This window comes from Eubalaena glacialis, chromosome 4, assembly GCF_028564815.1.
Source record: "Eubalaena glacialis isolate mEubGla1 chromosome 4, mEubGla1.1.hap2.+ XY, whole genome shotgun sequence".
Taxonomy (NCBI): Eukaryota; Metazoa; Chordata; class Mammalia; order Artiodactyla; family Balaenidae; genus Eubalaena; species Eubalaena glacialis.
Window position 1 is genome coordinate 183,376,507 of NC_083719.1, and position 26,349 is coordinate 183,402,855.

At 50.3% G+C, this 26,349-nt stretch overlaps 1 protein-coding gene and 1 long non-coding RNA gene across 2 annotated transcripts; one reads left to right on the forward strand and one right to left on the reverse strand.

The window, feature by feature from the left end:
- Positions 1-709: 709 nt before the first annotated feature.
- On the reverse strand, positions 710-1,892 carry LOC133090437 (uncharacterized). Its single transcript, XR_009700796.1, has 2 exons — positions 1,735-1,892; positions 710-1,444 (listed from the first exon to the last, which is right to left on the reverse strand). It is a non-coding gene; the product is annotated as an uncharacterized LOC133090437 (long non-coding RNA).
- Positions 1,893-1,999: 107 nt separating this feature from the next.
- On the forward strand, positions 2,000-26,137 carry PLIN3 (perilipin 3). The gene is made up of 8 exons (XM_061188861.1): positions 2,000-2,071; positions 4,663-4,744; positions 8,600-8,798; positions 9,034-9,116; positions 14,520-14,817; positions 20,797-20,996; positions 22,760-22,885; positions 25,333-26,137. Exons 2-8 carry the CDS (start codon positions 4,679-4,681, stop codon positions 25,675-25,677), a joined length of 1,317 nt encoding a protein of 438 aa, XP_061044844.1. The 5' UTR covers positions 2,000-2,071; positions 4,663-4,678; the 3' UTR covers positions 25,678-26,137.
- The last annotated feature ends 212 nt before the right edge of the window (positions 26,138-26,349 follow it).

Sequence of the window (26,349 nt, forward strand, 5' to 3'; positions counted from 1 at the left end):
CTGCTCTCCTTTTGTTCAGAAGATGTGGGGCAAAATCATCAGGACTTTATTTTCCAATCAGAATTGAGTTACATCCCCTCCCCTTGACCAGGGATATTTTGACCACATCCCAGCACTGAAGGCCACTTGGAAGCTGAAGGCTACCAGGCATATCTCTCAGTGACTTTCCAGCTGTGTGACCTTGGACAAGTCACTTTACCTCTCTGAGCTCTACACATTGCAGACCCGTTCTCCTCCAGTGCTCTCCCTCCCCTCACTCTGCCTCAGCCACATAGGGTTTTGGCTGCATCTCCAATCCACCAGGCGTGGTTCAGCCTCAGGGCCTTTGCACGTGCTGTTGCCGTCATGAGGAATACTCTTCTCCAGATCTCTACGGGGCTCCCTCCTCTCCTCCCTCGTTTCTGTGCTCAAATGGCACTCTGAATGGCCACCCCTGACCACCCTACTAAAAAGTGTAGCCCCCACATTCTCAAACCCAGTTCTTTGCTTTTCTTGGTAGCATTTACCAACACCTGACCCATTATGCATTTCACTCGTTTATCTAGTTTATCATCCATTTCCCCACTGGGTGGTGAGCATCACAAGGCTGGGATCTATTTACTCACTTCTCTGCTCCCCTCCCCAGCACAGCAGCTCAGTAAGAATTGTTGAATGAATGAGTAGGAAAAATGAATGAATGAGTGGGAAAAAAAGGCCTGCCGCAAATGTGAAATTTTTATCTGCTATAATTTTATATAACTGCTTTAATCATTTGGGGGTTTCAGAGTCACTTAGGAATCGGACAGCCTGCATGTGGTTACTTAAATATGTATATTCAGTTTCTTGGTGGGCAACAGCCATATGGTGCCAGTGGCCACTATATTGGGTGGCACAGAGTTCTAGAACATTCCTCTAATCTCAGAAAGCTCTATCACACAGTGCTAGTATAGACCCTCTCAAAAAAAAGAAAAAAAATGCACTAGTCACAGACACCCAATTTTTTCCATGTTCTTTCCGGAGGTTCCAGAATTCCCACCCCCGACACACATAATTTAGCAGAGGTGGCAAACTTGTGGCCCCTGGACTGGATATGGCTCCATTGGGTTTTATTTGGTCCAGTGGTTTTTTTTTTAAGAGGCAGGACACTTTGTCTACAGTCTGGAATCCCCACGGATCTGTGAATACGTGGGTGGGTCTCCCCCAAGGTAAAGCTCTGCTCCCTCTAGGCAGGGCATGCTGTCACTTTTTTACCAGAGGCATTTACCTCCTGCCTGGCCCCTGGGGCCATCTGAGTTTGAGACCTTGGTTTATAGACGAAGAGAATAAAGGATTTTTTTTTTTTGGTGGGGGGTGGTGAAAATCCAAGTGAGCACCTTCAGGAAGGGGTTGATCCAGGAGTCAGAGATCCAAGAGTTGGCCCCTGCACTGTCCCTGGATGACTGTCTCTGGGCCTCGGTTTTCTCATCTGTAAAACGGGGATGATAAAGGGATACACAGTGTTGGGAGGATAAAGTGATACACAGTGTTGGGAGGATAAAGTGGCATGACGCAGGTCAGGGCAAGTTGCTCATAATGCTGGGTCCAGGTTGGCTCCATCACCCTCACGCGGAGTGGGGAGAGGGTGAGGAGGGGCGGAGGGGGGGGGAGGGGTGGCCCCTGACACGCGGGAGGCATCACGCAATGCTCTCTGAGTTCCCACGGCCTCGATCTGGCCACTGGAGAAAGAAGGGCGGGGGACCCCAGGATCGCACTCACCTCTCAGGGCCGAATTCCTAGGGTCCCTGGCAGGGAGGGGCGTCCCTTGGCTGGATCCGGCATCGTACAGGGGTCGCCCACGGGGTGCACAGTTGGCAGGGCGCGCGCCCGCGAAATTCCAGCCCTTCCCGGACTTCACTTGTTGCTCCAACGTCCAGAGCCGGGCGAGGGGCGTGGCCTGGCGGCGGGCGGCCCCCCCAACCAGATTGGTCCTTCAGCCCGTCAGTCCCGGGCGCCCTCCCCCAAGCATAAAATTCTGCCTTGGGCTGGCCCAGGACGGTTTTGGAGCTGGCCTTGAAGTAGTGGTCATCGCGCACTGGACGTCCCGTTGACCGCGGTGAGAGGCGAGGGCCCCCGATTAAGTGGGGGCGGGGGCCGCCGAGTCCTGGGGTGCCCCAGGGGAGGAAGGGGCAGGAAGGGTCTTCCTGGGGGGCTCTGCTTGTCTTCGCGGCCTGGGGAGGGGTCTCTAGGCTGCGCTGAGCACACCTCCCCCCCCAAAAAAATCCAACTTCTGGAACAGGCTCAGACTTTCAGACTCTCTCCTCTCAATATCTAGGACTTTCGGGGGGGGGGTGCGCGAAAGAGACCCCTAGAAGTGGCAGTATCAAGCGGTGGGGGAGGGTTAAGTCTCCAGTCCCAACCACATCCTCTTGCTTTGCAAACGCACTTTGGAGGCAAGCCACAGCCCATTCCGCACAGGAATTCCGCCCTCTCTGGGTCTTCAGAGTGGGCCCCCTCCCTCCCCCCACCAGGGGGCATTCCCTCTGCCTAGCAAAGCCCCTTCCTCTCCAAATGGTTTTGCCGCCTGGGGACTCGGCCCCTCCCTTGATCTTCTGACCCCCCCAGCGGACCCTGGCGAGGTCTTGGGGCAAATCCCGCCCCCTTTTCCTGGGTGGGTATGGCCAGTGGATTGCACAAAGTGGTGGTGGGAAGGCCTACCCCCTTATCTGAGTCCTTGAGACCTTTGTAAAACCAGAGCCTAGGCCTGGGGTCCGTCCCTGGGAACTTTGGAAGTTGGATCTTCACATTCCCTGGCTGCAGCTGGACGACTGCGTGACTCCAGGCAGTTTCAGCCAGTTCTTGCTCTCGCTGCTGGGGCCAGCTGCAGGCAGGTTGCTGACCCCAAGGACTTTAATGGGGGTGCTGACATCTGCAATGGGTGTCCTTGGTTAAACCAGTTCCAAAGGAGTTGATGAACAAAAGGGATGGGAGGGAGGATCTCTAAGCTGCCCAGGTGAGCTCAGGCTGCAGGGAAGGTGAGGGGAAGAACAGGAGTCAGGTGATGATCACTAGGGGTAGGTGTGCCTCCTTGCCCCACTTCCCAGTTGGAGGACCTTTGTACCAAGCAGAAGCTCAATCCTGGCTAGTTTCACCCGTTTCTTTGTGGCAGGCAGAGTGGTGTGAAATGGATCTGTTTATTGAGCACCTACTGTGTGCCAGGCACCAAGCTACGTTCCAGACTCTCCTCTAGTCTACAGGGACTCTGTGCTAGGAACGGTTATCCCCATTTCATAGACATGGCAAGTGAGGCTGCGAGAGGGGGTGCTGCCTTCCTAATCTCCTACAGCTAGGGAGTTGCAAAGCTGGGATTAGAACCCAGTTTGGACTGTAGAACTAGTGCTCTCAAAGCATCAGTTTGCTGGGTTCCACTTGGGGGATAGCAAAACACAGTGTCTGGAAGGAAATGCTCAAACTCAAGGTCAGGGGTTCACCACAGGCTTATCCCAGAATGACCTAGGGTGGGCTGGCTTCCATGGCAGTCCAGTGGTTAAGACTCTGTGCTTCCACTGAAGGGGGCATGAGTTCGATCCCTGGTCAGCTAAGATCCCACATGCTGCGTGGTGCAGCCAAAAAAAAGAACGACCTGGAGAACCAGACTTAAGGCAGGTTTAGCCCCATTTTACAGATAAGAAGACTGAGGCTAGGGGAGAGGAAGCTCCTTGCCCAACATAGCACAGCATGGGTGGAGCTGGGACTCCTGAAATCTAATCTGACAGTGCTCTAGCTGTCTCATCTCATTTGGCCAGGAAAATGGAGCACACCTGTGGCTGCCATCTTGCCTGCAAATGTGTGCATTAGAATCACCCAGGGAGCCTCCCGTGCCTTCCCCACATCCCTGAGACTGACTTGACTGTCTGCAGAGGGGCCAGGAACGGTCTCTTTTTTTTTTTTTTAATTTAACTTTAAAAAAAAAAAAACTTAACTTTTTTTTGAACAGGTAATGTTATCTACCTGGCTCAAAAGTCAGAGGCCTGCCCCAGCTACCCGATCTTCCTCCCTGAAAGGTGGCCACTGTAACAGTTTCCTGTGTCTCTTTAAAGATTCTGTCAAATACAAGCAAAAACTTTAGCCCCACTCACACCTTTTGTCTCTTAACAATATCTTGGTCCCCGTCAATTACATGTAAGCTTCCACACTTAAGCCACTGGCCTGGGCTACCACTGTGATTTCCTTTAGTCCCCTTCTGTTGGGCAACCAGATTGTTTCCAGTGTCTGTGGCCAACACAGGTACACACATCTCTGTTCCACGTGGCAGTACCAGTGTGGGACTGTCCCCGCAGTCAGGTTTCTGGGTCAAAGGGAAGATGCCTCTTAAAACCCAGTAGTAATGGACAAATTGCCATCTACAGGGGTTTTGCACCATAGTATTGATAGAGGTGAGCCCTTGGAGGGCTGTGCACAGACCTTGCCCTTTAAGGTGCAGCCCCGGGATCAGCTGCATGAGCAGCACCTGGGAGCTTGTTAGACTTTTGCTCTGCTGGATCAGCACCTGTTTTGCACAGGCTCACAGGTATGTGTCAACAATTGAGAGGCTAGGGCTCTAGGAAATTGGGGGCGCGGGTGGTCAGAGGGCAGGTGTGAACCCGGACATCCCCCTGGAGGGAAGAGAGGAGCAGGCTGTACCCTGACTAGTCTTTCTGTTCACAGTGCCTGCTTCTGAGAAATGTCTACCAACGAGACAGAAGCCACTGCCAGCACCCAGGTGTCAGCGGAAGAACCGGTACAGCAGGTGAGGAAGGTCTGGGATCTGTGGGATGAGGCTTCCCACCTGGTGGTGCCTTGGCAGGGAGCTGATGGCAGCACAGGGTGGGGTCAAGAGACACCCTTCCGAGTGGGTTGGGCAGAGCCATTATACTAGCCCCTAACAGGTGCCCCACTAATAGGTGGAGGTGGGAGAACTGGGGATTCCAAGGGCTCTTGGGAGAGCAGAGGTACAGCTCTGTTTGAAGCTGCCTGGCTCCGCCCGGGCAGACCTTCCCTGTCTCTGCAGGTCCTCTTAGGGTCCTCCTTTTAGGAAGCCAGTTTCTATTCCACCTCCTTTCCCCAGTTTAAATAAAAGCCCCTTTTAATAAACAGCTTTTTAAAAATTAGGTATCATTCACACACCATAAAATTCACCCTTATGAAGAGTACTACTCAGTGATTTTTAGTAAACTACCCAGTTATGCAGCCATCACCACCACACCGGAAATTTTTCATCTCCCCCAAAAGAGACCCCATACCCATTAGCAGTCGCTCCCCATTTTCCCTCCTCCTGGGAACCCCTCTTCTGGGTTCTGTCTCTATGGATTTGCCTATTTTGGACATTTCATAGAAATGAAAACATACACTACGAGACCCTTTTGTATCTGGCTTCTCTCACTGAGCGTAATCTTTTTGAGGTTCATCTGCATTGTAATATCTGTCGGTGCTTTGTTCCTTTTTTATTTATTTTTATTTTAAAATTAATTTTTATTGGAGTATAGTTATTTTTACAATGTTATGTTAGTTTCAGGTGTACAGCAAAGTGATTCAGTTATACATATACATATATCCACTCTTTTTCAGATTCTATTCCCATTTAAGTCATTACAGAATATTCAGTAGAGTTCCCTGTGCTATACATTAGGTTCTTACTAATTATCGTGTTCCTTGTTTAAACTTGTGGTAAAATACATACACATAACATAAAAATATACTATTTCAACTGTTTTGAAGTGTGTAGGTCAGTGGCATTAAGTATATTCACAGTGTACAACCATCATCACTATCTAATTCCAGAACTTTCTCATTACCCCAAATCAAAACCCCATATCCATTAATAGTCACGCCCATTCCCCTCTCCCCCAGCCCCTGGCAACCACTAATCTGCTTCCTGCTGATGGATTTACCTTTTCTGGATATCTCATATAAGTAGAATAAGTGGAATCATTTTATAAAAGTAGAACCTTCTCTGTTAGGTACCACATAAGTGGAATCATACAGTAGTTGTCCTTTTGTGTCTGGCTTAGTTCACTGAGTATAATGTCCTCAAGGTTCTTCCATGTTGTAGATCTTGCCAGAATTTCCTTTTTTTTTAAATAAATTTGTTTATGTATTTATTTTTGGCTGTGTTGGGCCTTCGTTGCTGCCCACGGGCTTTCTCTAGTTGCGGCGAGCAGGGGCTACTCTTCGTTGCAGTGCGCGGGCTTCTCATCGCGGTGGCTTCTCTTGTTGCGGAGCACAGGCTCTAGGCGCGTGGGCTTCAGTAGTTGTGGCACACGGTCTCTAGAGCACAGGCTCAGTAGTTGTGGCACACGGGCTTAGTTGCTCCGCAGCATGTGGGATCTTCCCGGACCAGGACTCAAACCTGTGTCCCCTGCATTGGCAGGCGGATTCTTAACCACTGTGCCACGAGGGAAGTCCCTACTTTTAGTTTTTTGAAGAATCACCATAATGTTGTCCATAATGGCCACACCATTTTGCATTCCCACCAACATCATACAAAGGTTCCAATTTCTCCACATCTTCACCATTACTTTTTTTTTTTTTTTTAATTTATTTATTTTTGGCTGTGTTGGTTCTTCGTTTCTGTGCGAGGGCCTTCTCCAGTTGTGGCGAGCGGGGGCCACTCTTCATCGCGGTGCACGGGCCTCTCACTGTTGCGGCCTCTCTTTGCGGAGCACGGCTCCGGACGCGCAGGCTCAGTAGTTGTGGCGCACGGGCTTAGTTGCTCCGCGGCATGTGGGATCTTCCCGGACCAGGGCTCGAACCCGTGTCCCCTGCATCGGCAGGCAGACTCTCAACCACTGCGCCACCAGGGAAGCCCCCACCATTACTTTTTAATTTCTGTTCATTTGATAGTAGCCATCCCAGCGAGTGCGGGGTGAGAGGTTGTAGCTCATTTAAGTTTTGACTTGCATTTCCCTAATGATTTGTGATGTGGAGAATCTTTTCTTGTACCTGTTAGCCATTTGGAGACTATGTATTTTTAAAAACATGCTTTGGACCACATTTTCTTTATCCACTCACCAACTGATGGACATTTGGGTTGTTTCCACTTCTTGGCCATTGTGAATAAGGCAGCTACAAACATTCGTGTACAAGTCTTATGTGGACGTGTGTTTTCCTGTCTCTAGGGTAGAATCTTAGGAGCAGAATTGCTGGATTGTGTGGTAAGTTTGTCATTAATTTCTGAAGAGACCTCCTGGGCAAACCCTGGAGGAGGACTGCCTGAGTCCAAGGTCCAGCTTTGCCACTGGCTTGTTTTGTGATCTTGGGTGACTTAGCCTCTCCATGCCTCAGTTTACCCTTCCATAAAGTTGGAATAATACTCCCAATCTCCCGGGACTGGTGAGTAAGTGAGCTAAAACACAAATTCTACAAATAGCCCCTGTGAGAGTTAAGTCTTCTGCCTGCGTCTTCACACGGGTCATCTTTGCAACTCCTTCAGGATAGAAATGACTTCCCATTTTATGGATTGGGAAACCGAGGCTCAGAAGGCCTGAGTACTCAGTTCTGCTCTTGTAGGGTAAGAGTGGCTATATTCAGTATATAAATGAATGGGTGTGGCCATGTGCCAATATAACTTTATTTACAAAACCAGGTAGCGTGGGATATTATTCAGCCAAATAACAGAATGAAGTACTGACACGCAATGCAATGTGGATAAACCTTGAAGATATGGTCAGTGAGAGAAGCCAGACACAAATGGACAAATCTTGTGTGATCCCATTCACAGGAGGTCCCTAGAGGAGTCACATCCACAGAGACAGGAAGTAGATGGTTGGGGGCCAGGGGCTGGGGGAGGGGCTGGAGAGTCAGTGGTTCATGGGGACAGAGTTTCAGTTTGGGAAGATGAGAAAGTTCTGGAGACGGATGGTGGGGATGGTTGCACAACAGTGTGAATGTACTTAATGCCACTGAGATGTGCGCTTAAAAATTATTTGAATGGTAAATTTTAAGTTATGTGTATTTTGCCACACTTTTTTTTAAAAAGGAATGAAGCACTGAGACACGCTACTACACGGGTGAACCTTGAAAATGTTACTCGGTGAAAGAGGCCATACACAAAAGGCCACATGTGATTCCATTGTTGTGAAATGTCCAGAACAGGCAAATCCACAGAGACAGAAAGTGGATTCGTGGTTATCAGGGGCTGGGAGGCAGGGGCGTGTCAGCCAGTGGGGACAGGGTTTCTTTTTGGAGTGATGAAAAAGTTCTAGAATTAGACAGTGAATGTTGCACAACCTTGTGAATACACTAAAAGCTTCTGACTTGTGCATTTCAAAATGGTGAAATTTTGTGCCGTGTGAACTAGATTTCAATAGTGCTGCTAGGGAAAAAAAAACAGGCAAGAAGAAAAAAATCAGGTGGTGGACGGGACTTCGCCCCCAGGGGTCCGTAGTTTCCTGGCTTCAGTTGTAGACCCTGAGCTCCAGGACAATGGGGTTCTTGTGTCATGTCACTGCCTGGCGCAGTGGGTGTCAAGGTGATGTTCAAACAAGTGGGACCAAGACACAGGAAGCGCCCGGCGGAACCCCAGAGTTCCTGACTTGTGCAACCGCGTGGGTGCAGAGGGAGGGGAGGCGAGCCGTTTCCCTGGCCTGAGCTGCCCTGCCCGTAGCCCAGCGTGGTGGACCGCGTGGCCGGCATGCCGCTCATCAGCTCCACTTGCCACATGGTGTCCGCCGCCTACATGTCCACCAAGGAGAGCCACCCCCACGTCAAGACTGTGTGCGACGCGGCCGAGAAGGGCGTGAAGACCCTCACAGCGGTCGCTGTCAGCGGGGCGCAGCCCATCCTGTCCAAACTGGAGCCCCAGCGTGAGTGAAGCCTGGGAGAGCCTGGATCCGCCCCTCCTGGCTATTTCCCGGCGGGGGGGGGGGGGAGGCGGGGCGGGGGGGGGGAGGCGGGGCGGGGGGGGGGGGGAGGCGGGGCGGGGGGGGGAGGCGGGGCGGGGGGGGGAGGCGGGGCGGGGGGGGAGGCGGGGCGGAGGCGGGGCGGCGCGCAGGCGCGGTAACATCAGCTGTCTGTCTCCCCTCCCCCGCTGCTCCGCAGTCACATCGGCCAGTGAATACGCCCACAGGGGGCTGGACAAACTGGAGGAGAATCTGCCCATCTTGCAGCAGCCACCGGAGAAGGTGACTGACCGCCGCCGTGGGGGGAGGCGGGGGGGGGGGTGGGGGGTGGGATGCTCAGCTGAGACGGGGGCCTGCCTAGGTATCGAGTCTGTGGTCCCACCTTAACCAGAGCAGATGAGTGGGGCAGCTTCCTCCCTGACCCCTCCTCTGTCTGTCCCCAGACCCCCACCAGGCAGCTGCAGGAGCATTCTGAACACCAGCCAGATGTGCCCTAAACCCCCTCGTGTCTCCCACCTGGCCCAGAGCAAAAGCCAAAGCCTTACTCATGGCCCCGCCAGATCTGGCCCCGCTGCCTCTCTGCCCTCCCCGCCCACCTCACTTGCTCCATTCCGTCTGCGCTGGCCTCCATCCTCCTGTTCAGTCACATCAGCGCCCATAGGTACCAGACATGGTGATGGAAACAGAGTCCTTGCCCTCATGGAACTTTCATTCCAGGGAGGCGGGGAAAGCAAATACAGTGAACACACCCATCTCAGTGCTACCCCAGGATCTTTGCACCTGCTGTTCCTTCTTCGTGGACCAGGCTTCTGGGTCTCTGTTCTAATCTCACCTCTTCGGAGGCCTTCCCTTCCCTCTTAAAGAAGGTCCTTCCAGTTCAGCTCTGCCCAGTAGAACTTTTTCTATACACCTTCTTTCTGTGCACCATCCAATATGGAAACCAACAGCCATATGTGACTGCTGAGCCCTTAGAATGTGGCGAGTGTGACTGAGGAACTCGAATACTAATTTTAGTTATTTTTATTATATTTTTAACATTGGGATTGTTCTCTTTTTTTAAAATTTATTTTTATTTATTTTTTTAAATTTGGTTGCACCGGGTCTTAGTTGCAGCAGGCGGGCTCCTCAGTTGCAGCAGGTGGGCTCCTTAGTTGTGGCTCGAGGGCTCCTTAGTTGTGGCATGCAAACTCTTAGTTGCGGCATGCATGTGGGATCTAGTTCCCTGACCAGGGATCGAACCCAGGCCCCCCAAATTGGGAGTGCGGAGTCTTAACCCCTGCGCCACCAGGGAAGTCCCTAATTTTAATTATTTTTAAATTTTAAATAGCTAATTTTAATTATTTTAAATTGAAATAGCCACATGTGGCTTGTGGCTCCTGTATTAGCATCATTCACACTACATCAGCTTGTTTGTTTGTTTGTTTTTAATGTTTATTGGAATATAGTTGCTCTACACTGTTGTGTTAGTTTCTGCTGTACAGCAAAGTGAATCAGTTATACGTATATCCCCACTTTTTTAGATTTCCTTCCTATTTAGGTCACCACAAAGCACTGAGTGGAGTTCCCTGTGCCGTACAGTAGATTCTCATTAGTTATCTATCTTATACATAGTAGTGTATATATGTCAGTCCCAGTCTCCCAATCCCACCGACCCCCCTCCAGCTTTTTGGTTTGACAGCTTTCACTGAGATATAATTCACGTACCACACATCTCGCCCATTTAAAATGTACAACCCAGTGGTTTTAGTACATTCAGATTGTGCAGCCACCATCATCCCTTTTAGAACATTTTCATCACCCCAGAAACAAATCCCACATCCCCTAGCTCCTTCCCACCAACGCCCAGCCCCTGGCTCCCACCATCTACTTTCTGTCTCTGTGGGTTTGACTCCTCTAGGGACCTCCTGTGAGTAGAATCAGACAGTATTTGTGCTTTTGTGTCTGGATTATTTCACTAAGGATCACGTCCTCAGGGTTTATCCATGTTGTAGCAGGTGTCAGAATTTCTGGGTGGACCACATTTTGTTTCTCCTTACTTCCGTCAGTGAACTCTTGGGTTGTTTTCACCTTTGGGCTGTTATATACCCATGCTCATTGCAGCAGCATTCACAAGTTGCGTTAACTTTTTTTTTTGGCTGTGCCACGCAGCTTGCGAGATCTTAGTTCCCGGACCAGAGATCGAACCCTGGCCCCCTGCAGTGGAAACGCGGAGTCCTAACCACTGGACCACCAGTGAATTCCATGCATTAACTTTTAAAAAACGTTTCAGATAGTGTGTTACATAACTGCTTATTTGTCTCCCCAGCTGGGGTGCGGGCACAGACTGTCTGCTTTGTTGCTGTGCCAAGTGCCCATCACACAGCCTGGCACGTAGGAGATGCTTATTAAACACTCACGTGCTTCATCGCGCCTTTTTCCTGGTGGGACGGAAGTGCCGCACTAAGGCAAATCTGTCCATGTTGAGAATCCTCCCACCAGAAATAGGTGTTCCCTGGTCGGGGGCAGTGGGACACACCAGCCACTCCTCCGGTTCCCTTAGGCTTTCTGCTGAGACCACCTACTTCGTCAGGCAGCTTATTCACCCGCTAGCTCTCGAGCGCCTCCTGTCGGCCAGGGACCGCGATATGTCATGTCCCCCGTTACACAGAAACGGAGTGGGCTGGGGAGCATTGGAACAGAACCTGAACCCATGTCTTACCACAAAGGGTGTTAACAAGTTGGGCATGTGGAAGGTGAAAACGGCCACATCCAAAGAAGGATGGAGAATCATCGCCCAGGAGCCACCTCCTTAGGGCTGAGTGCTTGCATTCTCCTCCTGTCCTGCCGGTGTCACCAGGCCAGCATTCCTTCTGTTTATAGACGGGATGAGCTCAGGGTGAAGGACAACCTTGGGAAAGGTTGTCCAACAGAGCAGCCGCTCTGAGCTCCTGACTTCCTGGGAAGCTCTCTCTTCTTCTTCTTTTTTTTTTTTTTTTGGCCCTGCCTTGCGTTTTGCAGGATCTAAGCTCTCAACCAGGGATTGAACCCAGGCCCTTGGCAGTGAACGCCCCAGGTCCTAACCACTGGACCGCCAGGGAATTCCCATCGTGGGAGGCTCTCTTGATTCTGGGCCTTGTGAGCTTCCCCTTCAGAACGAGGTAGCTCTCCCTGGTCCTGTGGGACAACGGTGTTGTCAGAGCTGGGATTTGAACCCGGGCCAGCGTGAGCTACGTGACAGCCCCACTGTGTGCTCAGTGAGCTTAGGGCTGGTGTTCAAATCTGACAACCGTGCCCTCTCCCCCCAAAAAGAGACTGATTCCCATGAATAGGAGGGTTTAGGTGTTAAGAGGGGCGCCAGCTTAGAAGGGTAGGATGGGAGGGGGCATGGTTTTTAACTTTCCAGAGTGCTCTGTGGGTAGAGATCTATTTAAAGACTTAGATTCAAGAACACCAGGCATGGATCAACCAGTATCCACTGTGTGCTGAAGCGGCTTCTCCAAGGATGCAATGCAAAGCTAGTCCAGAGGTGGGCAGATCTGGCCTTCTGCCTGTTTTTGTAAGTAAAGTTTTATTGGCACACAGCCGCAAACAGTGGCTTACGCATCATCTATGGCTGCTTTTGCCTGAACACCGGCAGGTTTGGGTCGTTGGGACAGAGACCCTCTGGCCTGCAAAGCTGAAAATATTTACCATCTGCCCTTTCCTGGAGAGAGTTGCTGACGCCCTTTAACCAGTCAAGGTTACAGGCAGGAGAATCAAAATACCTGGTTAAAATTCAGGTTCTGCTCCTTAGCAGCTGGACAGCCCTCAACACAAGCTGCTCAGCCTCTCTTGGCCTTGCTTTCTCTTCTGGGGAATGTGTACACTCCTGTGTCTTGGAGATTTGCTGACGTGGGTTCATCACCTGAAGGCCGAGAACATACTAAGTGTTGGTTCTTTTTTTTTTTTTTAATTGATTTTCATTGGAGTATAGTTGATTTACAATGTTGTGTTAGTTTCAGGGGTACAGCAAAGTGAACCAGTTATACATATACATATATCCACTCTTTTTTAGATTCTTTTCGCATATAAGCCATTACAGAGTATTGAGTAGAGTTCCCTGTGCTATACAGTAGGTCCTTACTAGTTATCTATTTTATATATGGTAGTGTGTATATGTCAATCCCAATCACCCAATTTATCGCCCACCACTGAGTGTTGGTTCTTAACGTCTTAATACGAGCTTCGGGGATCCACAAAATGCTCTGATGTTTTGGGCACGTCACCAGTTCGCAATGGGGAGTTTAAGGTAGTTAATGTGTTAAATTGGCAGTTAATGGAGACAAAATGTTTGGTTATTTGGGCATGTGCATAAAATCCCTCCTGTTGCTTTATCTTTGTTTGTTTGCTTTTGGGTTTTTGTTTTTTGTGGTTTTTTTTGGCTGCAGTGGGTCTTCGTTGCTGCACGCGGGCTCTGTCTAGTTGTGGTGAGCGGGGGCCACTCTTCGTTGTGGTGCACGGGCTTCTTATTGCGGTGGCTTCTCTTGTTGCGGAGCATGGGCTCTAGGCATGCGGGCTCAGTAGTTGTGGCTCGCGGGCTCCAGAGCGCAGGCCCAGCAGTTGTGGCGCACGGGCCTAGTTGCTCTGCGGCATGTGGGATCTTCCCAGACCAGGGCTTGAACCCTGAAACACGGAGTCCTAACCACTGGACCACCAGGGAATTCCCCTCCTGTCGCTTTAGTGTAGCTCTGAGCGTCTCATTCTAAAGCGGGGTCCCTCTCCCTCAGCACCACTGACACTGGGGCCAGTCATTCTCTGTGGGGGGCCATCCCAGGCACTGCGGGGTGTTGAGCAGCATCCCTGGCCCCCCCCCCCCCCCCCCCCCGCTCAATGCCAGGAGCCCCTCCCCCTGCAAGTCGTGATGACCACAGATGTCCCCAGACACCGCCCAGTGTTCCCTGGGGGCAGAACCACCCTGGATGAGTAGTGCTGTCCTGAGGGACTTAACATACTGATTACCTGTTCAAACAGGATTGCAGTTCTTAGTACAGGATTGGAGTGGTCCCTTCTAGGGATGTCGCTAGTTTCCGGTGTCACACGGATTCAGTGCTTGAGCCAAGCACTGTTCTAACCCTGTGATTTAGCCGGTTAGGGCTGCTGTAACAAATACCCCTAACAACAGACATTAATGCTTGCACAATTCTGGAGGGTGGAATTCCGAGACAAGGTGTCGGCAGGGCTGGTTTCTCCGAGGCTCCTCTCCTTGACTTGTAGATGGCCATCTTTTCCCTTTGTCCTCACATGATCATCCCTCTGTGCGTGTCTGTGTCCTAATCTCTTTGTATAAGGACACCAGTCAGACTGGATTAGGATCCACTCTAATGGCCTCATTTTACCTTAATTACTGCTTAAAGGTCTCATCTCCAAATACAGTCACATTCTGAGGTCCTGGGGGTTAGCACTTCAACACTGTTCAGCCCATAACACCATGGGGAGAAGAAGTGGAGGCCCAGAGAGGTCGAGTGACTTGCTTGAGGCCACACAGCTAGGATATATCAAGCCAAGGTCTCTAACCAGGCTGTCTGGCTCCAGAGCACATGATCTTAACTGCTTTCACCCTTCAGGGTCATCCTGGAGCTGGAACTCCTCCCTTCGGCCCAGGGTGCAGGGGGGGAGTACCCAGGTACGAAGGAAGGACGGAGATGCTGATGCTGTCCTTTCTCGTAGGTCCTGGCAGACACCAAGGAGCTCGTGTCGTCCAAAGTGTCGGGAGCCCGAGAAGCTGTGTCCAACACGGTGTCCAGCGCCAAGGACACCATGGCCTCCCGGGTGACCGAGGCGGTGGATGTGACCTGGGGTGCTGTGCAGAGTGGCGTGGACATGACCAAGTCCATGGTGACCAGTGGCGTCCACTCGGTCATGGGCTCCCGCGTGGGCCAGATGGTGCTGAGCGGGGTGGACACGGTGCTGGGCAAATCGGAGGAGTGGGTGGACAACCACCTGCCCATGACGGACGCTGAGCTTGGTGAGTGCAGCCCACAGGGCTGGGACCCCTCCCCAGACCACCCGACATGGGGTCCCTCTCAGCCACCAGGAGTCTGTCCATCACATGCTGTCATCTCATCCCTGCCCCCTCTCCCCATCTATCTTAGCCCACCTGGACCAGCTCGGTTCCCTCTGCCCTGGTCTGTGGTGCCTGTCCTCCCTGAAGCAGCCTCCAGAGGGCGCCTGTGAGCACTCAAGTCAGGCCCCTCCAAGCCTCCCATCTCCCGTGGGTAAAAGCCCAGATCCTCCTGGAAGCTCCCTTGTACTTACCTGCCTGCCCTCATTCATTCTACTCCAGGCACACTGGCCTTCTTGCCCATCCTGGACTGTGTTCCCACCCCAGGGCCTTTGCACTGGCTGTTTCTTCTACCAGGAACTCTGCCCTGACATCCAGATGTCTCGTTCCTTTCTACCTCCAGCTCTGTGCTCAAATGCCACCTCCCAATAAGGCCTATAAAATTGCACCATCCCTCATGCATGTTGTATCCTGAAACCTCCCCCCAGGCCCGGCTCTGATTTTTCTCTTCAGCACTGGTCGTCAATTCCACAAAGCAGAAGCTGTGTCCTTCCTGAGTCTAGAACGGGGCCTGGCACTCAGCAGGTGCTCAAATCCCCAAATAAAATCACTCAAAACTCTTCTCTATCATTCCCCCACCCCACCCTAGGCATATATTTGTTTGTTCAAATGTTCCTTGAGCACTGGCTGTATGCCAAGCCCTCTCTAGGTCCTAGGGATACATCAGTGAACAAAGTTCTGCCTTCGTAGAACCTAAAGTCTAACGTGTACAGAAATCAGATTTAAGATGTTTCTGAGGAAGTGACTTTGCCCTGTCGTGCATGGAGGGAGGGAATGAGCTGTGCAGATGTCAGGGCAGAGGCGCAGGGAACACAGACCCGGGCGCAGGGCTGTACCTGGTCTGTTGGAGGGACAGCAAGGAGGCCCGTGTGTCTGGAGCAGAGTGAACGAGGGGGAGAGAGGGAGGAGGGGAGGGCAGGGAGGGGACTGGGCAGGTCGTGCAGGGCCTTGTGGACCACGGGGAGGACTTGGGCTATTATTACCACAGGGAGGTGGGACCCTGGAGGGCTGTGGGCAGGGGGCGGGGGGGGGGGCGGGGCCTGACTCGGTACTCACTCACGCCCTCTGGTGGCTGCTTTTGGGAGGACAGACTCCGGGTGAGGAGAGGGTGGGAGCCAGGGGAATCCGGGTTCAGGTGAGCTGTGATGGGGCTGGACCAGGTGGTGGTAGGAATAAAGAGAAATAGACAAACTGGGGATAAAAGTGTTGAGACAAAGCAGCCAGTCTTACTCATGGTCTCATACCCATGGCTCTTGGGGTTGGCCTTGACCCCGCCTTCTAGAGACGGCCTTCCTTTGCACACGTACCGGGAACTTCCAGCCGGGCCAGCAGTTGCAGACTCCAGTGCCCACAGCAGCAAGGGCACACGAGGGCCATGTGTAACCAGACACCATGCTCCGTCCAGAGGGAGCAGCCTCTCAGCTCCGGCCAACTTTAGCCAGAGCTGGTTTGTTTGAATGAGATGCCAAATATTTGGGATGACTGGAAAGAGTTGAAGACAGACTAGATCAGGGTTTCCCAGCTGTCGTTGGAGCCAGGTCATCCTCTGTGGTGGGCTGTCCTGGGCGCTGTGGGGTGTGGAGCAGCCTCCCTGACCCCACCCACTCGATGCCAGGAGCATCCCCAGTTGTGACAACCACAGATGTCCCCAGACGTCACCCAGTATACCCTGGGGGCAGGATCACCCCCAGGTGAGAACCAGTGCTTTGCCTGTTCTAGAACTTCATATAAAGGGAATCATATGGGAATTCCCTGGCGGTCCAGTGGTTAGGACTCCACGCTTTCACTGCCGAGGGCGCGGGTGCGATCCCTGGTCAGGGATGCTACAAGCCACGTGGTGCAGCCAAAAAAAAGAAAAAAAAAAGGAATCATGTGATTCCCTCATGATGGGTAGGCAGCTCCTAATCATTATCTCCAATCTCTTTTTCCATTGGGATTGCAACGTGTCACTGTTCTAGCTGTTAGCTGGAAAACTTCCATGGACAAAGTTCTCTGTTGCAATCTTGATTACCCCAAGGTATGGTTTATAGAGGAAAAGCAGGGCAAGTAGATAACGTTCCCCCTTTTTATTTATTGTGGCATCAAGGCTGGTTCACCAGCACCCTCCAAGAGTGTGTAGTGAGTTTTTACATTATAGGTTTGAACACGAAGATTAACACGACGTATTGCGATCCGAGGTATTTATTTTATTGACGCTTCACTTGTCCTATTATTTTCGATTGCTTGGAGTCCTCCTTGAGCTGACTCTGAGACCCCGTGATTCTCCCCGGGAATCCTCGGCAGAAAGTCATGGTCCCTTGCCTTCTGGAGAAACTTGATGTTCTAGATGGGGTGATGTTCCTGGTGGGGTGACGTTCCAGGCAAATGATCTTAAGCCCTGCAGCGTGTGGCTTGAGCATAGCGTGTCGCTTGTCCTTTGTGTTTTCAAAACTTGACTCCAGACCTCTTGAAGGAAGGGAGCTGGCTGATGTCTTCCGTCCTGCATCCCGAGTTCAGTGCCTGCTGGCCTCTTGTAGTGCTCAGACCCAGTAAGACTTGGCTATGGGTCTTGGCCCGCAAAAGTAGGGGGAGAAGCAGGTGTTGCTGGGAGGCAGGTTGTGAAGCAAGCCTGGGAGCCACTTCAGCGAACAGATCTGTCTGACCAGCTTTGACTTTCTGCGCTTTCCTTTGTGTCCATCCACTAAGGGTGAAATCACTGTGCACAGTGGTGCTTGTACTGGGGAGGTCTGTGAGTAAAGGTGCCATGTTAGAGCGAGGATATTACTCGTGGGCTCGGGGCAGGAGCGCAGCCCTGCTCCCCCTCTCTCCCAGTTCTCCCCTTTGCCAAGGGCACCGCCCCCTCCAGGGGCCCTGCCGGCTTGCTCTGACAAGCCTAGGCTCTGCCAAACATCCTTGGCCTAAATAACAAAGCTGCTTTCACTTCCAAGGGCAGAGCTCCCGGGTTCCCAGAGGGCCGTGGAGAAGTTCTGGCCATTAGGATGGGTTCAAAATGTTGCTGGTTTGGGTTTAGTCTTTGCAAACCTGCCTTTGGTGGGAGAATGGGGCAGAGTCTGTTTTTCCCAACATGCCGGCTTTTATTTTCGCTGCCTCTAAATGTCCCAGGTGTTTGGGTTTTTTGTTCAGTTTTTAATTTATTTTTTAATCTTTTTGTAATTCATTTTTATTTTTTTTAATTAAAAAAAATTTTTTTAATTGAAATTTAGTTGATTTACAATGTTGTGTTAGTTTCAGGTGTACAGCAAAGTGATTCAGTTATATCTATTCTTTTTTAGATTCTTTTCCGTTATTGGTTGCTACAAGATATTGAATATAGTTCCCTGTGCTATACCGTAGGTCCTTGTTGGTTATCTATTTTGTTCAGTTTTTAAAATGTCATCATGAAATGACTCTTCTGTGACATCCTTGTCCCCCAGCCGACTATGTTAGACTACCTCCAGGCCATCTCTGGCCCACCGCCTGCTTTTGTAAATTAAGTTTTATTGGCACACAGCCACGCCCATTCATTTACATTTACTCTATGGCTGCTTTTGAATACCAATGGCAGAGTTGATTAATTGCACAGTAGAGCCTGCAAAGCTGAAAATATTGACTGAACTGGCCTCTTACAGAAAAAGTTTATTAATCCCTGGATAAGAGTATGTTCTTCCAAAATTTTGTAATGTTTATAGTGTCAACGAAAATCAATAAACAGCCAATAATAAGAAGAGAAAAGAGTTTTATTTGAGCCAAACTGAGGACTATACCCGGGAAGCCTGCTTCCCAGATAACTCTGAGAAACTGCTCCTGAGAAGCAGAGTTTTCAGCACAGTTTTTTATCTTGTCAGAACAAAAAACATTAAACAAGTCAGGGTTACATTTCTTCAAGGTTTCAAAAAAAGAAAGAAAAAAAGGAACAGACCAACATGTACACAACAAGTCAGTATGGCCTTGGCACCTAGGAAGGAATCTTATCATCAAAGGAGGACCAGCATTTTGGTGTCCCGGGAAGGGAGGCATTTAATCTTGATTTTGAACGTGGACATTGTTTACTTCTGGCCAATGTGCCCTTTTCTTTAATAATTAAAGCAGATGTACAATGTAGGTTTGATAGGCCACAAAAAGGCTATTTTAGGTAGCATCAAATTCAAGTTAACTCATGTATAAGCCAGAATGACTTCCCTATCTATATCTTAATATGTGAAAATTTCTTTTATCAATAGAAACAACCGATTCCCCTGACTGAAGTCTTACCTTGATCGAGCAAGGGGTCGATGGCACCATGTGGGATTTTGTTGCTTGATTTTCCCCTTTCTTTCATTTCTGGAACAGTGCCCAATCCAAAAGAGAGGTGTATTTAGGTGGCTAAAATGGAGATCTCACTCATCAGACCAGCCCCGCTGTTCCTGTCTGACCAGAGCATATTTCTTGCGTTATCTTGGTCATGTGTACTCCCTGTTCTGTTTATCTGCTATTCTTTCAATCAACTTTGCCAGATTCTTTTAGAAAGGGAACATTATCACTTACTATAAACAGATAAACTACAAATAGGTAATAAAAATAGCTAAACATTTGTTCATTTGCATGCCTTTCTGAAGGCAGTGAAATCTCGGAGTCCTAACCCCTGGACTGCCAGGGAATTCCCCAGATTTCACATTTTAGGCATTTCTAACGCGGGTGGTCCTACAGAAGGGAAACTGAGGCTTATTGGCCAAATCACTTCTGCATCCAGGGGGCCACAAACATTTTCTTGACAGGCCAGGTAATAAATAATTTTGGCTTTTTTGGGCCATACAGTCTCTGTCGCAACTATGCAATTCTGCCATTGTAGCACAAAAGCATAGACAGTAGGTAAATGAATGGTTGTGATTTTGTGTCATTAAAACTTTATTGATAAAGGCAGATGACATTCGGCCCAGGGGCTGTAGTTTGCAGACCCTGCCATAGGGCCTTACAAAGCCAGTGATTTATTAGGACCGGATTTAAGCTCAGATCGGGTTACTTACAAAGCTCAAACTTTTACCACTACTGTAGTAAAGTCTAAAGGGAGCAGGATAAGATAGGATCAAATTATCAAGACAGGTGGATTTCCATCCCGTTGCCTTGTAACTTTATGAGTATTTTCTGGAGTAGATAGTCCGGACTTTCCCTTAACTGCTGTGAAGATGGTTCTCCTATGCCTTAGACTTCTCCTCCCATCAAGTATCATGGTTAAGAACGTGGGGCCTGGCTTCAAATCCTGATTTGTGACGTCCAGCTGTGTGACCTTCGGCAAGTCGCTTAACCTCTCTGAGTCCATGTTTCCCCATCTGTAAAAACGGGATAACGGTGTCTCCCTCTTAGAACTGTTATGATTTAACAAGAATGCCCGCAAAGCACCTAGAACATTGTGAAAGATTGACCACTATTAATACATGTTAGGCGCTAATACAGGCAGAATTGGCCAACTTTTTTCTGTAAAGGACCAGATAACGAATATTTTAATCTCTGCAGGCTAAGAGGCCACATATTCCACCTCTGTTGTTTGAGAGCAGCCATAGACAACATATAATGAACATAGACGGTGTATTCATAGGTCGGGTTGTCCCGAGGGCCGTAGTTTTCAGACTCTCATGCTAGTCTAAGGCCTCCTTTTTTTTTTTTTTTTTTGCCATGCCTCACAGCATGTGGGATCTTAGTTCCCTGACCAGGGATCGAACCTGTGCCCCCTGCATTGGAAGTGTGGAGTCTTAACCACTGGACTGCCGGGGAAGTCCCTAGTACAAGGCCTCTTAATCCTGGGATATTCAGTCCCTATCATACCCATTTCGCAGATGGGGAAAACCAAGGCAGGGAAATCCTTTTACACTTGCAGACCCGGGGCACAAACTCAGCCTTCACAGTGCTTCTCCTGCCTTCCCCCCGCAGCCCGCCTCGCCACGTCCCTGGAGGGCTTCGACATCGCCTCAGTGGCCCAGCAACGGCAGGAACAGAGCTACTTCGTGCGTCTGGGCTCCCTGTCAGAGAGGCTGCGCCAGCGTGCCTACGAACACTCTCTGGGCAAACTGCAGAGCACCAGGCAGAGGGCCCAGGAGGCCCTGCTACAGCTCTCGCAGACACTCAGCCTGGTGAGGCCCGCTGTGACGGGGGCACTGGCCAGCAGCGTGTGTGCCAACAAACCCCTCCCCAGCCTAGTGGGTTATTCCTCCCCACACATCCGCCTGGGCTCGCTCACGGGGCCGCGGTCCTGGATGTGTTTGCTGGGGCTGCTGTAACAAAGTCCCACACACTGGGCAGCTTAAACACAGACGTTTATTGCCTTACAGTTCTAGAGGCTAGGAGTCCAAGATCAAGGTGTTGGCAGGGTGGTTCCTTTTGAGGCCTCTCTCCTTGGTGTGTAGATGACTCTCTTCTCTCTGTGTTCTCACCTGGTCATCCTTCCATGCATGTCTGTGTCCTAATATCCCCTTTTTATAAGGACACCAGTCATATAGGATTAGGGCCCACCCTAATGACCTCATTTTAACTTAATTACCTCTTTAAAGACCCATCTCCAAATACAGTCACATCCTGAGGTCCTGGGGGTCAGGGCTCCAACCTATGAATTTGGAGAGGGGACACAGTTTAGCCCATGACAGGTTGGCTGGAGGCTGGGTCTCTCGGTGTGGTCTCCTCCTCCATCAGGGTACCTCAGGCTCTCCCCCGGCTGTGGCCTGAGGGATCCAGGTACAGCGGGAACATGTGAGCACTTTTTTTTTTTTAATTTATTTTTGGCTGTGTTGGGTCTTTGCGGTGCGCGGGCTTCTCTCTAGTTGTGGCACTCGGGATGAGCACTTTTTTTGTTTGTTTAAAGTCAGTTTTATTTGCGGTATAACTTACATTTTACATACAATGAACATCACCCCTTTTAAAGTATACAGTTTGAGGAGTTTTACAAATATAAACAGACATGTAACCACCACTGCAGTCAAGATGTGGAACATGTTCATCACTCCAAAAAGTTCCCTCCTGCTTTTTTGCAGTCAAATCCTGCCCCCTGAAGTTTTTAATTTTTCTGTTCTCTAAAGAGGGAAATTTCTAATTTCTTTCCCTGTTCGCTTAGCTTCTACTCAGTACTATCTCCTCTCTCTTTTTTAAAAAATTTTAATTGTGGTAAAATACACATGAAATTTACCATTTTAACCAATTTTAAGTGTACAGTTCAGTGGCATTCAGTACCTTCACACTGTCGTGCAGCCATCCCCACCATCATCTCCAGAACTTTCTCATCCTCCCAAACTGAAACTCTGTCCCCATGAAACCCTGACTCCCCAGCCCCTGGCCCCCACCATCTACTTCCTTTCTCAATGGATGTGACTCCTCTAGGACCTCATGTGAGTGGAATCAGACAGTATTTGTCCTTCTGTGTCTGGCTTCTCTCACTGAGCATCATGTCCTCAGGTCCATCCATGTTGTAGTGAGTGTCAGAATCTCGTTCCTTTTTAAGGCTGAGTAAAATATTCCATTGCAAGTGCTTTTTAAGCCTCTGCTTACGCTCCATCTGCTTGAGTCCCATTGGCCAAAGCCCGTCACGTGGCCAGGCCCACTTGCAGGGCGGGGGGTGGGTGGGGGAGAAACAGGCAAGATGGGAGGAGCTGCAGAGAATCTGTGGCCACTTTCTTTGCAAGTACCACACGGGGCACAAGCATGTTGATGACCCTGAAACCCACAGCCTGTGGAAACACTCTGTGAGAAAAGCAGCGTCCCTCCCCCTTCTCTCGCCATCTCAGATGAAAGGACCGCCCCCGCTCCCTCTGGAATCCCACATCTCCCAGGATTCCTGTGGATTCCCATGCGCTCTGCTGGTTTTGGTCAAGCGCCAAGGCAGCCACCCTCTCTCTCTCTGCTCCAGATGGAAACCGTCAAGCAGGGTGTCGACCAGAAGCTAGTGGAGGGTCAGGAGAAACTGCACCAGATGTGGCTCAGCTGGAACCAGAAGCAGCTCCAGGGCCCAGAGGAGGATGCAGCCAAGCCAGAGGTACCCACCAGGGGGGCAGCATGGGATACCTGGGGCCCTGACTTCCCTCTCCCCACCTCTGCTTGATGGACCTACCTGCCCGGAACGCTTTCCCCAGCCTCGCCTCCCATTAACTGCCTTCAGGACCTGATGACACCTCCTCCAGGAAGCCTGCCTGGATTTCCACTCTTGGGTACAGGCGTTGCTTCTGAACCATGGGACGCCTGATAGTGATGGGTCTCAACCTGCTGAATTCTAAGCCATGCCCCATTTACTTGAGTCCTGACTCCTTCCCTACCCCATCCCAGTGTCCCGTCACATCCTTCAAATTCACCTGCCCGGTTCTGAGTGTCAGCTTCTCACTAACGTGCTCTAGCCCCTCCAATCTATCCCAGGCATTGGCCTCTTGAACGAGCCCTGACTTTTGCCACCTGTGCTGTCACTCATCTAAGCTTTCACTGAATCAGTGCCTTAGACAATTCTCATGCCTCATTCTGAACCATAGTCCCTCTCTCTTAGGGACTCATAACATCCTAGCACAGTAGCTTCTCAGCTTTACCTCTCTGGGCCTCGATTTCCCCATCTGTGAATGGGATTTAGGACCGTCTGCCAGGTTGTTAAGGTGAAATGAACACGCATGTTCACAGCAGCATGAGTCACGTCAGCCAAAAAAGTGGAAACGGCCCAAATGTCCATCAACAGATGATGGAAAAACAAATGTGTCCCTCCACACATGGGAACATCACTCAGCCATGAAAAGGAGAGAAGCACTGACACTCACTACAACATGGACAGACCTTGAAAACACGATGCTCAGTGAGAGAAGCCAGACACAGGACACAGTGTGTGATTCCATTGATGGGAAACGTCCAGAACAGGCAAATACATAGACACAGAAAAAGTGGGTTAGTGGTTGTTGGGAGCTGGGAGAGGGGGAATGAAGAGGGAGTTTCTTTTGGGGTGATGGAATGTTCTGGAATTAGAGGTGCTGGTTGCAGAACCTGGTAAATGTACTAAAAAAATGTACACTTAAAAGGGTGAATTTTCTGGTATGTGAGTTATTTTATATACATACATATACACACACACACATTGACATGTAAGGCATTTAGCATAGTAAGTGCTAAAAAATAATATTTATAAGGTATGGTGAATGTCTCTATAAACGCAAAACTGTTCAGCATTCAGACCCCAACCGTGGAAAACCGTCTCCCTTCCCCGCTCCCCAACTGTTGAACGCAGCAGCCAGAAAATAGATATTGGTTCTGTCGGCACCTCCCTGCCAGGTTCAAAGCCAGAGTCCTCAGGTGACCAGGCTCAGGGCAAAGTCTTGCCTCCCAGCCTGCTTTGATCTCCTCCCCGGCCTGGGGAATTTTCAAGGACCCGATCTCAACTGCAGTCTCCCCCACTGCTTACAACTTCTGCCTAGAAAGTTCTTCCAGACCGTCTCATTTTTTTAAACTTTAAAAAAAAACAATTTTATGGAGATATAAAATTCAGAATCTTATACTTTAAAAAAGTTTTTTAAAAGTTTTGAGGTATAATTCACATACTGTACAACTGACCCATTTAAATTGTACAATTTATGGGTTGTGTGACTATCACTGTAATTCAGAGCATCTCTATCACCCCAAAAGGAGATCTTCTCCCCAGTAGCAGTCAGGCCCCGTTTCCACACCCTCCTCCATTCCTGGCAACCACAAATGTACTTTGTCTCTGTGGACATTTCATGTAAACGGAATCACACCCTGTGTGTCCTTCTGTGTCTGGCTTCTCTCACTGAGCATCGTGTTCTCGAGGTCTGTCCACATTGTAGTGAGTGTCAGTGCTTCACCCCTTTTTATGGCTGAAGACTGTTCCCTGTGTGGATGGACCACATTTTGTGTCTCCATTTGCCAGTTGATGGGCATTTGGGTTGTTTCCACTTTTGGCTACTGTGAATAACACCCCTTTGAGCATTTGTGTACAAGTCTTTGCATGGACGTGTATTTTCGTTTCTCTTGGGTGGATGCCTAGGGGTGGAATTGCTGGGTCATATGGTAACTCTACAGTTTACCATTTTGAGGAACTGCTAGACCATCTTCCAAAGTGACTGCACCACAAGATACGAGGGTTCCAATTTCTCCCCATCCTCGCCAGCATGGGGGTGAGGGGGTATCTGCCTGTGGGTTTGAGTTGCACTTCCCTAATGATTACCGACGTTGAACATCTTTTCATGTGCTTCTTGGCCATCTGCGTATTTCTTTGGCAAAATGTCTATACCTGTTTTTCAATTTGATCAGTGATTATCTCGCACAGTTTGAAACTCAGAGAGCCCGTATTCTGAACCACCTGTGCTCGACATCCTCTCCTGGGGAAAGGTTTTCCCCGAGGTGGGCGGTAGAGCCCCCATTTTCTCTTTCCCGGGCTCTGGGTCCAGTTACCCCCAACTCAAAGGGTCCTGACGGTCGCCCTCCGCCCCTTCTCAGCAGGTTGAGTCCCAGACGCTCACCATGTTCCGTGACATCGCCCAGCAGCTGCAGACCACCTGTGCCTCGCTGGGCTCCAGCCTCCAGGGGCTGCCCGCCCACGTCAAGGACCAGGCGCTGCAGGCTCGCCGCCAGGTGGAGGACCTCCAAGCCACCTTCTCCGGCATCCACTCCTTCAAGGACCTGTCCGGCAGCATCCTGACGCAGAGCCGTGGGCAGGTGGCCAGGGCCCGAGAGGCCCTCGACCACATGGTGGAGTATGTGGCCCAGAGCACGCCCATCACGTGGCTGGTGGGACCCTTCGCCCCCGGAATCACCGAGAAAGCCCCAGAAGAGAAGAAATAGGAGAAGCAGGAGGGAGGCTCGTAGGGCTCGGGACCCCTCACTGGGAACACACGTCTGTAACCCTTCCGGCTCACCTCAGCTGCCACCTCGGGAAACCGAGGTCCTCAAAACCAACCAGTACCTCACCCTGTCTGAGCTTGGAGGAAGCATGTCCTGAGCATCACAGTGGTCATTAGGATGAGATTTCCAGAAAAAAAAGATTTTTTTTTCTAGAAGGTTACAGAAAAACTTTTTTTTTCTTCCTCAAAAACCAGGAATATAGCTCTTACATCCCACTCCTTTTTCTACATCAAGGCCCCTGGATATCAGCCTTGAGCTAAGGGACTTGGACTTCTGTGAAGTGGGCCTCCTGGGGATGGGGTAGGGGCAGAGCAGCTGATACTCATTCTAGAGCTGAAGGGGGCTGAGGCCTTCCTGGTGGGGCTTCAGTGTTGCCTTAATAAATTTTACCTGCAGCTAAGTCCAGGTTGTGCGTGTGTGTGTGTGTGTGTGTTTATTTTTCAGCAGCTAAACAACTCTGGGGTCTCTGTGTGACCTTCTCGGCCCCTTCTTTGCTTTGCTCCCAAGGGCGTGAACGGGACGGGGCCGGACCTGAGGGTGTGTGCCCAGTGCCTCGGACAAGGCCTGTCTGGGTTGTCAGAGATGCACTCACCACGCTTGCTTGGCTTGGAG